The sequence below is a fragment of the Phymastichus coffea genome, unplaced genomic scaffold, assembly GCF_024137745.1.
Source record: "Phymastichus coffea isolate CEN01 unplaced genomic scaffold, Cenicafe_Pcof_1.1 PCOF00001, whole genome shotgun sequence".
Taxonomy (NCBI): Eukaryota; Metazoa; Arthropoda; class Insecta; order Hymenoptera; family Eulophidae; genus Phymastichus; species Phymastichus coffea.
Genome location: NW_026706812.1, coordinates 13,021,194 through 13,035,846, shown reverse-complemented (window position 1 = coordinate 13,035,846; position 14,653 = coordinate 13,021,194). Strand labels below are relative to the sequence as shown.

The following is a 14,653-nucleotide window of genomic DNA, read 5'->3' as shown; positions in this document are numbered from 1 at the left end:
GGAGTTATATTCAATAGTAATATAAATCTGAATAAGCGCAACAATCATTATTTTTCATCAAAAAATCTATATTGATATAATGAGATTCTCAATCAACGTCATTAGGGTCGACACATGAGTGATTCGTAACTATTTCGATAGGCCTGGAGACACCGAGTGATAGAAATCTTTTTTAAATTTTGTACAATTGTTGAGTAAAGTTACACATTAACATTTTTAAATATAAAACATATTTTACTCTTTTTAACGTTGAAAAAGAACTTTCTGCTTCGTAATTAACTATCGATATTGTAACAAATATACATTATGCTATATAAATATTAGGAAATACATCAATCATGCTGTTTCAGAGAATCCAATTCAAAATTTATAAAGGATTGAAACTTATACCTCTGTACCATGATGATTGTCAAAAGAATCGCTATTCATTTTGATCAAAAGTAAAAAACTGATTAAATTCATTTAAAAAATCGTCATTCAAGTTATCTAAATAAATTTGTACACTAAGCGTTTAGCTTTAATCTCTAAAATGTCATTTTAGATATCATGTAATTTCAATAAAAATTCGAATATATCTACTATGTGCGATTACACTTCATTTCTTACTCTTGACTCTACAATAAATTTATCAATTATCACATTGAAAGTAACAATTTTAAATTTATCAGCTCCTGACAAATCATTAGTGATAGTAGATGCATTAGATAATTTTTTTATTATTGTTCTCTTTTTTTATTGGAATATTCAGCAAGTACGCATTCACTATAATTTTCAGCTTTCTTTTTAAATTTTAAAAAATTTCACGCAAATTTTGTGACAGGGTTGATAGCGATACTCGCTAACCCTGTGTGCGGCACTCTCCTCGCACGGATGTAGCGGCCGAGCGTGGCTATAGTTGACATGGCATTCGCGCGCTCGTGTCGTTGCAGGGCCTGGAGAGGGGAGAGCGCGACTGGCGGAGAAGACGGTGCGAGAGGAAGCGAGAGCGCGAAGAGCGTGAGAGAGAGCGAGAGAGGAAGAAGAATAGGCGAGAACGCGGAAAGCGCGGCTCGCGCCGCGAGAATTATGAGAGCGGGAGAGAAATTGAGGACAGTTGGAGAGTGACCGTACGCTAAAGAGGTCACGGCGCGAGAGAAGTCAGAGACGACGCGCCAGGAGAAAGGAACCCCAGGGCGAGAAAAGTCTTCGTGTGGTGGATCTCCGGCTGCTGTTCTAGCAGTCCTTCAGCGATCATCATAAGGCGATCGAGAAGCCGATCCCGGCCGCCAGCTGCCAACCAGCCGCTGCCGGTGATCCAGCGAGCCCCGCTGCCAGCCGGACTGCGATTTCGCCGTCGTCGGCTTTCCACCAGCGAGCCGCGGGAGGGGCCACCCGGTGGGTTTGTTCCCTTAATATTTTGTGGATCTCTCTCTCACGTACCAGCTCTCGCCCGGTACAACGCCGCGAATTGAGTTGTCGCGAATATTAGTTGAGCGAATCCGCTCCTAATCATTGTATAATCGTCGCGTATAATAGTTGAGCGATTACGCTCCTAATCGCCGTTTGTTGTCGCGTTTTGAGGATTGAGCGAGCGCGCTCACCATTTCGTTTGTATGAAACCGTTGCTGTAACTTTTATTGGCGTAAATAAAAGGGATCGCCTCTTTGTACTTATTTCGATTCTGTCAGTTCACCTTCCCGTCATTGCGGTAGGTTTGCTCCTGTGGAAGTCAGCGCCGGCTTCCTTCACCGGAAAAGGACCCTTAATAACTCGCAGGGGGCATAGCAGTGGCGCACTTCGCTATGTTTCGAGGATAAATTCTTCCCCCCCTTTGCAATTTAAAAGAAATTAAATTGAGATAAAAGTACATCAGTCACCATACATAACTTTCATTCGACCTATATAATATTATAGATATATTTATTCACATTCTCAAATTTACTCAAAATAGAAGACGAAAACAATCATAAAAGCATTTTCAAACATGGTTAATTTATTAGCAAAAGAACGAGCTTCGCGACGGACTGGATTTTTCTGATATATTTTCTCTTATACTGACCAATGCTTGATATATGCTATTTTAATGATTATTTAAATCTTTTACCGTATTGCTCCGTCACAACAACCGGAAAGTCAACAAACTATGTAAGTTTTGCATTTATTGTTTAAAACCTCCCATCGATGAGGAAAAAATTATAAAGCAATTGTAGCAGAGAGAAAAACGCTATAGCGTACTTTTACAGAATATTCTCCGAATAAATTAATCGTATGTGCGATACATGGTACATAGAAAGCTAAGCTATTCTTTTTTTATGTGAACTTATAAACTTTCATATTTTCTTAACATTTTAGGGGTATTGTTATATGATTAAAACTTGCAGTCTCTTACGTTTCAATCATGCATTTTGAATGCATTTACTAATTCATCTTTTAAAGATTCGCTCTTATGTCGATGAATAGAAATAAAACAAAAAAATCTTTCATGTACATAATATTTTAAATAATAGTGGAATATAATTGACAATTGGTCTGTGTGTAAGCTAGCAAGAATAGACTTTTACCGGTATTATGTATCTTTTATTTCACTTTTAATTCGCTCAAATATAGTATTTTTCGACACTCCGTGCGCAAAGTGCGTCTTTCCCGCACGCTCGGCAGAAAACGTGCGTTGAAAATCGCACTTTCCAGACGTCGTATAAAAAAATACGGTATGGCACATGTTCAGGAAAGAGTTTCTCGTTTCCTGTACCTTGCTACCCTCGCTTCGCTCGGCTGTAAACGCCACACGAGACAAAAATTTACTTTCCCGCACTAGTATCGTAATGTATTATTCCGTCAAAGTGATAAACCCTTTTTAATAACTAGAAAACGATCTCATTTCTTTTATTCCCATTGCTTAAAATATGTATGTTGTATCAGAAAAAGATGGAATTTCGCGATCAATTCTAAAGCACCTAAATAATTCACATTACGAGGCTAAATACTTATCTACGCCACGAAATGCAAGAATCAAGGAAATAAATAATCATTACAACTCGTCTTAAAACTTCTACTCAATACTTCATTTCTCTTTCAAGTGTATCTGTCAAGCTTTTATCTACGTACTCTTTTTTTTCTTTTTTCACGTATATTAAAAATAACTGATTTGACACCTTCCACGTTCGTTACTATTTTTAAGATCATTTATTAATTCATTGATTTCCTTGCAATTTGAGAATTTTTAGTTCACAAACATGTTATAGAATTCATCTCGTTAGCAAATAGTTTATAGAGAAAAAAAACTATTTCTAATAGATTCGGAGAACATAATTTAATTCCGTTCGATTTTTTCACTATTTTTTAACGCTTTTGCAAAATATTTTGCTGGAAAGTATCAATTTTATTGATTATATTTTCGCTTTGAATTATCTATATTTTTTATTTGAATACTTCCGACGTTTGTTTTTAGTTAAATGCTAGGGGCACAAACCATAATCTTAATGTACAGTTATTACATTTATAACAATAATAAACAAATTAAAATAGATTCAAATTACTTCGCGACTATTTACGTTAAACTTGTAACAATATTTTTGCCATTCTAGTTGAAATAACTATTATTTTAGTGAATTAAACAAAATTCAAAATAAAAACCACGTTTAACGCTTCTAATTATTTCGATAATTATTGACATACCTGAAAAAATATTCATTCAATTTGTATTGCTGGATCCTCATTTTCACCTTTCAATATGAAACTGTCATGTTCATTATTGATATGATTATTAGCACCGTCTACTATATTGACACTTGTAATCTTTTTTTCAATAATAGAGCTTTCACAATGTTGTTTAGTTTCACGATGTTGGTTTTAAGAGAATACAATATTACAAAAAAATATCGTTATTTTTTTATTCTTGTTGCTATAGAATATATATTCTGTAGAGTATATATATATATATATTGAAGCCAGTAGAATTTATTTCTCACTTTAACATTGGTAACTAAAATAAGGTTGTAATGTTTTCACCGACGAGCTCAATCTACGATTGAGAGCGAAATATCGATACAATAGCTTGTTCGATTTATTAATCTATTCACTCAGATATGTTTCAAATTTGTGATAAAAGGTTTGTACCTTTACTTGAATGGAGAAATGAGAATTAGATTTTTTTTTTTTAAATAGACTTTATGGGTAAAAATTATGACGAATTCGATTACAGCGACCAAAAATGTATAAAGAAATGAATAAAGAATTTTGTAAGTAGATTCCACATGTATCATTTTTTATTTGTAACATATGATATTTTCGGTTAATTTTAGGGATTTTTAGCTTTAAAAAATATTTAGATCTGATGAGTAAAAAGAGACGATGAATTCAGATTGAGTGAATAAAAATACACGAAAATCTTGGTTGCTGGAATTAAAATGGTTTAGCGTGTGCTTGTGTTATCATTCATCGAATCATTATTTATAATAAATTATAAAGAGATGTCAACCCCATATAAAAGAGATACTATAGTATATGTATGCATTAATGCAATATAAAAAATAAAAAATACAAAAAATAGTCATAACAAAGCACCATTAAATGTTATATATAAATGACAATATTTTCTATCGGGTTGTTAACCTCGTATTAATTGAATTAATAAGCGTCTCTCTATCCACCACTTACCTGAAGAGGTAAGTACCCAAATCATTCCTGAACGATCAGAAATCAAGAAAATGTATACCATAATAGATATCAATATTTTGAATAAATGATCTAATGAGGCTGAAAGACAAACCAGCGAAACATTGTCGAAAATAAATTTAGTTGAGTTAGTTTTTGTTTATAGTTGTTTATAGGTGTGACTCTCGTATTTTTTTACTTTCTAATTTCGCAAGATTTAATATGATTAAGAGTAATAATACAATTAATAGATATGCATTAGTTTCATATAAAGTTTTTCGAAAAGTATTAAATTGTTTTAAAATAAAATTGTTATATCTATTTTTAATGGTTCTACTTACTTCAGACTAAGGAGTTCTTTAATGAGTTTTTCTCGTTCTTTAAAACAGCCAAGGCTCGCTATAGCTTGTAGGACATCAGGATCTATAGCATCTTCGGACGGAATAACATGCGTTTGTACTACATCCATCATGGAAAGTTCTAGTTCTAACTCTCCTTTTCCAGCTGCTGTTACCCACACATGGCGGTTTATGTCGGCTAACTAAAACATATATTCAATGATTTATAAGAAATTCATTTCATTTCATAAAATTGATTTATAAATAATTTTGCTGATGGTTTTAATTTTTTATATAATGTGTGTAAGGTTTTTCTGGGTATTTCCATACTAACAAACACAAACCGACATACAGTGCCCCCCCCAAACGCCAAAATTCTACTTACGTAAATTTTTGTGATAAAAAATTTTAATAAACGGTGTATTATCCCTTATATTTTATGAAACTAAATACCGCGAATGTGCCAGCTATTAATATACACCTATGATAATACACACGTTTTTCAAACTTTGTCGAAAATTGTTGGCGGGTAACATTGGAAAATAACAAAAACCGATCTATAACTTTATTATACTAGATCTCTTACTTGACAATCATTATTTTATTAAATTTAATTAATTATTTTCAATTTCTGTCTACAATATATAAAGTATAGTATTTAATGTTAAAATAATACTTATGTATAGTCAACTATTTTATTGTAAATCGGTATTATTTGAAGTAAAAATACTCGATGTATACGCACACATATAAAAACAGGCGCGCGCACATTCAGACACCCACACACACATAATATATAGATTTAACGAGGAATGAAGCTGTAATACCATACGATAGTAATTAAGGTTATTCGATAACTATATTAATGCTAAACTTTTTAAAATACCGAATGAAACACTGTTATTATTATAATATTGTATCCTAATAGGTGTAAGATATTACCATAAATTATTAGTATTGTGCCTTTTTAAAGACTATATCGTTTCATACTCTAACCAAAAAAATTGGTATAATCTATTATATTCGATTAATTTGGAGTTTTTATTGAATATAATATTTTAACATCATGATTTTTGAGGTCAGACAATTTCTAAAATAATTGATCAAAAGCGAAAGTGATGCAACACATCGTTCTTTGAGAGGTTTTTCCACGTAATATCTTCATACTTATATCTTTTTTACTTATAATTAGACTAGTTTTTGTTTTCTTTCCGAATCATTCTCATCGAATATTTGTGATCAGTCAAACATAATTTGCACCACGGATTTATAATTTTCTATATAAATACATTCACAAATTAATCGCTCATATTTTAAGATGTGAATTTGTTAATAATTATTTTATTCATCCAAGCATTTGTTGAGAAGGTATTTTTTAACGTAAAGTCTGTTTTTATAACACTACAATAATAACATAAGTCAATGCATTTCAGAAGCAGAGACCAAAGGTAGTGTACCGAAAGGAATTTTGTGTGCTGAACACACATTTGGGCTCAAACGTGCTCCGTCACCCTAGATTTTTAAGATATTTTAACCTAAAAGTACAAAAAATATTAATTTTCATACTTTTTAGACTTTTCTCACATCGCAAATTTCTGTTCTATTGAAAATCTGAAAACAACATCAGAAAGAGCAAATCCTCTACTTCAAAAAACACTACTTCATTTTTTGAAATCGATTATTACAACCTGTGATATCATTCATTGCAAAATAGAAAATTTTTGTTTTAGATGTATACGATATGTATAAGATACATTTTCACACTTGTTAATTTACAATGGGACTTTGTCTAGATCCCGATATTTCTCGTTGATATAAATGAGAAGCGAATGTCTCCGGGTGAGTTAACTAAGAGAACGTCTCGTTGATCAGACAGAGTCAGCTCTGGCAGGTGTCAGTGCAGGCAATCAGTAGCCTGGCCTGGTAGCACAGCAATGTCGCCGATGAAAGAGGTATCTCACAATCAGACCTGCTGAGAACGTCGAGCAGTTAAGTCTATAGAAGCGCGCACGGGACAAAGTCATCGGTGTGACCGGTGCGCGAGCGGGGAAACAGGCATAGAGAGCTCTCTCTCTCTCTCGCACTTTGTACAGTGTAAGGTATACTTTATAATTTGTAAGAGGTAGTACAGGACTCCTTACAGAGTTTCAGGTTAAAGAGACAACAATTATAAATTATATATATAATAGTAGTATAGGCTATAAGGGTTCTAAGCCACTTTTACCATGTGAGTATTCATTCCTTCCTTACCAGCAGTCGGTAACATGATTAATCCTGCCTTACCGGCCACTGAAATGTTTTATCGGCCGATTTTGTATCGACGGTTTGCATTGTAGCCGACCGAGCATGTGCATGTGCATGTGCATGTGTATGCTCGGTCGGTAGTTATCGACGTGGGTGATGCAGGCCCCATGCCCCCCCGGCCCTATAGCCCTCTCCCTCCCCCCTGATGATCGATCGATGATGCGCCAGATTGATGAAAGAAAAAAAGATATATGTGATTAAGTGTGTTTTGGGGGTTGTAATATTATCGACGGTGGCGTACAGGCATGACGCGCCCAGTCGGTATATCTCATGGAATGAGGTGGGGGATAAGGTTTATTATCATTGAAAAATCAACAAAAAATCATCGAAATTTTGAATACGTTTAAAATTAAAAAAACATTTATTTGATAAAAAAAGTATACATGTTTATTATATTATAATACTTATACAATTTTTGTAATCTAATTATTTGTATTACTTCTTTTTATTGTCGAACTGTTTGTAGCCTTTTTGTTCTGGAAATTGACTAGTGTTGGTTGAAAATTTGGAAGTGACTTGTTTCCATGTAGATTGTTTTTTCTTTTCATCTGGGTCTTCTTGGGGAAGACGCGAATACTTGACTGACGGATAACGGTCCATTTTATTCGAATGCTGGCTGATGAATAATCTGATCCTTGCGTTGTCTTATTTATAATAGCTGACAATTACGTTAGTTACACAGCCAAGAGTGTAAATTGGATTCTGTGTTTAATAATTTTCAATCTTGGTTTTCAGAGGTTGTAGCACTTTTATGCAGAACCATCTTCGATATGTGTAAGCCGAATAAACAGGAATATATTTCACTTTGAAAAGTTTAACTTTGAATTTGGGATTGGAATCGGTATATTCACGATGTAGATATAAAACTGTGAATATAAAATGTACATCCAGAACCAATTCATTTCGGAGATAATTGTCAATGGTGATGCGAACACATTCAGCAACATATTGTATAAAGACGTTTAGTATGGAATGACTAACATTGATCACTACTTTTGTAGCTAACCTATCAGTTCTAGAACTAGGAATATCTTCCTGAGTAAATTTATGACAAAGACCCATTGAATATTCAGATAAATTGTTCGTTTTCTTATCCTTTGTCATGTACCAGATACCTTTCAATAAGGCTATAGAATATTCAATTATTATGAGATCATGCGTTGATAGGTTGAAAATGTTAGAAAAATGTATCAGGTCCGCACCTTCGTCAATGAGTGACTGTACATAATTCATCGTTGTTTGAATCATAGAATCATCTATATTATACGGTTTACTAAGATATTCATGCAAGCAGGCTATAGCCCGACTTCGAATGTTGGTACTTAATGAATTCATAATGTGTCTGATGCTGTCGCAGACGGCAAATGAGCTGCGGCGAATGAATCGCGCTCCTTTTGTAACGGCAACTGCGTCATGGAGAGGGTAAATGACTCATTCAACTTATGAATGTCAGATAAAACTTCTATGATTTTCATATCAAGTTCTTCTCGATGAAGATCAATCAATGTATAAGTTTCTTTTAATTCAGCTTTCAATTTTAAAATAGAATCTTTAATATTTTCAATCTCTGTTAAAAGAATCTCATGTGAAGTTTTCAAATTTAGTTCGTCAGCTCCTCTGAGCTTGCGTCCAAACACATCAATGCTCATTGTTAAAATGAATAAAGAAAAGTAATGAATGGATGATAAATAGTAAATTGAAAATGCTTAATTTCTTTAAGTTTTTTTATATTTATTGAATTATTGTAACTTATATAAATTCTAATAAGCTGCCGCCAAGATACTTAATCTTAACAATTCTTTTTTCAAGTTGACTGAGCAGAGTATTGTACGATTCCGGGTTCACAACGAAATGTTCGCTTAGTTTGCTGGGAAGGAAAATGTTAAACTCAGCATCCAGTTCGACGACGACTCTTGCTCCGAATTTTGTTTGAACTTTTTTCATGCCAGTGACTGTGTAAAGGATTGAAGGATTCAATTCTTTTAATTTTTTCGTTGGCAAGTAGGATGGGGTACGAGCTACAGCGTTAATAGCTTCCATAATGAAGATTGATACCTACGACATGTAAAATTTCAAATATAAAAAATGAAAAAATTCTATGAGTAACAGTTGACATACAATTTTTGATTAAAAAGAGTATTCAAGCTATATGAAGTATCTACTGTGAGCGCAGACGAGCGAATGAATCCGTACCTTTATGCTACTGTATATATAGGGTTAAACCGATCATTTTAATTGAAGGCTTTGTACCAATCCCCCACCTCTACTTCATCTTCCTCATCCTCTAAATCTAACATTTTTAGTTTGCTGATCACATCGTAATCATAATCATAATCATCATTATCATTATTCGACTCTGACGTTGAAGAATCGCTGTCAGGGAAGTCGCAAGTCTGACTTAATTGTCGACTATAACGATTTTTCAACCAATTTTTAAGAGCCACGACATTTTGAAGCGCGCAGTTTTCTGTCCAGCCTGGAGGATGATAATTGCAAACTATAGGTTCGCAAAATCCTGGCTGATGTAAGGAAGGGCAACCCAGATCTTCGAGATCGAAGACATGATCAATAAATCTAGTGAGCCACTCCACTTTTTGACGTCCCTTTACATAAATAAGAACTTTGTCAGTGTCAGCTGCTAAGCGACATAGGTCTTGTATAATAAGCGGATGGCAATCGTATGGTAAGTTTCCTGTATTCCAATCAAGCCCATGATAGTTATTTGTAAGCCATGAATTTTCACGTTTTGAATGACTGGGAAGTTCTTCCCAAGGACATGGTGGCTTGAAAATCCAATGAGCGGGTTCTATATCGTCATTGAGATTTATCATTGCAAGTTCTTTAAAAACTGGTTGATCATCGTTCTTAAAAGCTTGTATATCAACGATAATTTCCATGCTAAATCTATAATGAAAAAAAATATATTAGACAGAAATATAGTTTAAATAATATGTTAGTTCATTGATTTTTCCAATACCTTGTTAAAGGATTGCAACGTGCCATGATCGCTCGAACCGATGAGTGCTCGACTGAATATGATGTAGCATCGATTTTGACACGCATTTTATACATTTAACCCTTCCCACTTTTTCATATGTTAGTAATAGCGCGATAATCAAAATTCGCTCATACGTCTATGTCCATTCAAGAGTCTTTATGAATACGGCTAAGTTCTTTTTATATGCTACAAGAACTCTAGCTCCGAGCGAATATAGTTAAGTCCCTTTAAAATGAATACGGCTAAGTTCTTTTTATATGCTGCAAGAACTCTAGCTCCGAGCGAATATAGTTAAGTCCCTTTAAACGAGCTGACGCTAGATGACTTATACTATAACCTTTCTTTCCAATGCGCACGCGGCTAAGTTTCATTTCTCTCTCTCTCTCTGCTATCGACACTTAGTCTCTACAGCATACAAAACAGAAAAAAACTTAGAGTGTGAGTGTTACATTTTGAAAATCAAAATTCGCTCACACGTCTATGTCAAATCAAGAGTCTTTATAAATGCTGCTAAGTTCTTTTTATATGCTACAAGAACTCTAGCTCCGAGCGAATATAGTTTAAATATAGTCAAGTCCCTTTAAAATGAATGCGGCTAAGTTCTTTTTATATGCTACAAGAACTCTAGCTCCGAGCGAATATAGTTAAGTCCCTTTAAACGAGCTGACGCTAGATGACTTATACCAATTTTTTTCCTTTCTTTCCAATGCGCACGCGGCTAAGTTTCATTTCTCTCTCTGCTATCGACACTTAGTCTCTACAGCATACAAAACAAAAAAAACTTAAAATCGTGCGCCTGCGAAGTGACATAGCTCTATTAGCTATGCCGCACGCTGAAAAACATAAGTTTTCGGTCATATGAGAACTTACACGTGTGAACGTAATATGGTCTTAGCCGTGGAGCAGTGCAATGCGTCACACTCTCCCCCTCTCCCAAAAGTTAGCCATGTAGCGCGTGGCTACGAGCTATGCGTGCGCGCTCTCTCTCTCATTCATGAATTAATATAAAGAGCGATCATAATGCACACGCGTTAATTGATGATTGAACAGCATCACGACTGTAGTCTATGAATTACTAAATCAACGCGCTCATTTTAACTTTGAAAAAATTTTCAAGAATTCATTGCTCTAAATGTAATGTATTTGTCTTGAAAATTTTTTTGAAGTTATCGAAGAAAGTAGTTAGCGTGATAGTTAGAAGCGTGCACGCATGAAAGGACATAACTACGCGTGCGAGTATAAGTGGTCTTAATTGCGCGAGTATTAACTGCACGAAAATTTTCTAAGTCCACAACCGGCTGCACGAAAATTTTCTAAGTCGACAACCGGCTGCATGAAAATTTTCTAAGTCAACCGTATGACTTCATCCTGTCGCTGCGAGAGCTCAAATTTAAATGACTGCGCGTGCACGCATGAAAGAACATAGCCACGCGCGCGAGTATAAGTGGTCTTAGTTGCGCGAGCGAGCATAAACACCATGCACGAAAATTTTCTAAGTCCACAACCGAATGACCTCATCCTCTCGCTGCGAGAGTTCAGAGTTAAATGACTGCGTGGAGCTCCCCATCATGAAGTAGCCTTTGACTTCCTATGCATTGATTGATATGTAGGGACTTAGTTACATACAAGCATATTCGACACTTATAAAATATTACAAGTGTCAATACCCTCACTTGACTTTAACATTTTTTGAAAATTAAAATTTTTTCAATCAACCCTCACTTGACTTTAACAATTTTTGAAAATTAAAATTTTTTCAATCATTTTTTTCTTTTGCTATGCATTGATAGATATGTAGGGACTTAGTCGCGCGCGAACATATTAGACTTACGATATATTACAAGTGTCAATATCCTCACTTGACTTTGACAATTTTTGAAAATTAAAATTTTTTCTTTTGCTATGCATTGATTGATAAATTACAAGTGTTAATATCCTCACTTGACTTTGACAATTTTTTGAAAATTAAAATTTTTTCAATCATTTTTTTTCTTTTGCTATGCATTGATAGATATGTAGGGACTTAGTCGCGCGCGAACATATTAGGACTTAGTTACATACAAGCATATTCGAGACTTATGATATATTACAAATGTCAATATCCTCACTTTACTTTAACATTTTTGAAAATTAAAATTTTTTCAATCAACCCTCACTTGACTTTAACAATTTTTGAAAATTAAAATTTTTTCAATCATTTTTTTTCTTTTGCTATGCATTGATTGATATGTAGGGACTTAGTCGCGCGCGAACATATTAGACTTACGATATATTACAAGTGTCAATATCCTCACTTGACTTTGACAATTTTTGAAAATTAAAATTTTTTCGATCATTTTTCTTAGAATTCATAGTCTAATACAGTTAGTTCATTGCTATACATGTGTATAGTAACGAGTGCTCTCGGTTACGTTAGTTGATCCATAGTCGTAAAAATTTGAAACGTCGCGCCGTAGGTCATGTTATAATACAAATTCTCAAAACAAAAATACACCCACTTTATCTCATTTTTAGTGCATAGTTCGATTTGAAAGAAAGAAAGAAAAAATCTCAGTCAGTGTAAAGCTGTGGTGCTGTTTAAACGTCTGATTTTGAAAGTGAAAAATGTCGCGTTATTCGAGGCGTTATTTCATCCATGAAATATGTAAAAGTGAAAATTGTAATCGTGCACATGAACATTTAATGGATCCACGACTTCAGCAGTTAGAGAGATCACCGTTACATAAGCATGTTGTAAGTTTGTTAATTTTCATAAATTGATATATGTGTTTTTTAAAAGTAGTTTTAACAGTGTAGTGATTGCTTTATTATTTTAGTCACTTAATTTTTATAAGCGCGAAACTAAAGAAATTGGAACGCAAACGGAAATAGAAGATCCAAAATCTGTGACTTCGAAAGAAAACGTCACTGTAGAAGTCATCGTTCCTAATGTTGTAAGTATAAAAAAATTTTAACATCGCAATGGAAATGGAAATTTTTGAAATTAATTTTTTTCTAATGATTTATTATTTTGATTGCAGAATTTACAGAAATCACGTGTTGGCGAAAAAAATGAAGAGTCTGCAACTCAATATTTGCCCGTTTCAATGGTAAATTAAAAAAAAATTTTAACGTCGGAGTAGAAATTGAATTTTTTAAGTTAAATTAATTTTTTTCTAATTTTAGACACTTTTGGATATTGGTAATTTCATCACCGATTATGAAAAGGTATGTTGAAACACTATTTTATTTTTATAAAAAAAAATTATTTGCATAACGACTTATTATTCTGATTGCAGGAGGATTTTGAGAAAATGTATAACGAAGAAAAAAGTAATGTGGCTGTAACTGAATATTATCCAGTACCTATCGTAAGTTTTTATTTTCAAAATCATATTTTATAAAAAAATTTTTTGCACACCCATTTATTATCATAAATTTTTCAGAATCCATCAAACAGCTACAGTACAACGAAAAATCAGGATAATACGCAGGGATACGAGGAATATGTTCCCTCTTCAGAGGTAAAATATTTTTTTAATTTCTAACGTTAATTTTTTTTAATTTCCAAAGTTAATCATTTTTACTTATTTATTTTTATAGTGTAATCAGAAGAAACAATACGTGGAATGGAAACGGCAAAATGGAAAAAAAATCTAATAAAGTTGCAGAAAAAAGTGCAGAGGTACTTATTTTTTATCCTCGTATATTCTCTTTTATTAACATAATTTTAATGAATATATAATGAAAAAAATTCTATTTTTCAGAAACAGCAGCCGGACGTGGTAGACCATTTGGACATTTACCGTCCAAATAATAAAATTGAGTCCTTGCCACGCGTACCGAAAAAAAAGAATGAAAAATTAAAGGATAACTCATATAAGTATGTAGCGTCTAAAGACTCAGTAAAAAAACACGTGACGATACCGAAAACGGACGGACAAAAAAAGAAAACTTATGACAAAAAAACATTACCAAAAATAATAAGTGACGTGAAGACGCGCGTTATATTAAACAAAAATATAAAAAAGACTGAAGCGACAAAAATAGACAAAAAAAATATAAAACAGACAGATAAAAATACGGACGCGACGAATACTCGTAAATCGCGACCAAAAATTAGACAACGAAAACCCACTCCTCGTTCAAAGTCAATTATCAGTACCACGAGTTCTGATAATTCACCTCCTCCGAAGAAAAAAAAATCCCCCCCAAAAACTTCTCCAACAAAAAAAACTTCAAGTTCCTCGAGTTCCTCGAGTTCAAGCTCTAGTTCCTCTAATTCAAGTTCAAGCTCCTCTAGTTCTTCCAGCAGCTCCTCTTCTGAAAATTCTCCACAAAGACAAGACTCCAATGACAAACGTACTCCTCCAGACACTAACACCTCTCGACCAAAACCATT

The 14,653-nt window shown here is 33.7% G+C and overlaps 1 protein-coding gene across 5 annotated transcripts in view; it reads right to left on the bottom strand.

Annotated features, from left to right (window-relative positions):
* LOC131673846 (serine/threonine-protein kinase BRSK2) overlaps positions 1 to 14,653 on the bottom strand; it is a 175,079-nt gene that overhangs the window by 133,147 nt on the left and 27,279 nt on the right. For all 5 annotated transcript variants that reach the window (XM_058953953.1, XM_058953316.1, XM_058953822.1 and 2 more), the window contains one exon: positions 4,974 to 5,173. In XM_058953953.1, coding sequence (XP_058809936.1) covers positions 4,974 to 5,173 — 200 coding nt within the window. The remainder of the gene's footprint in view (positions 1 to 4,973; positions 5,174 to 14,653) is intronic.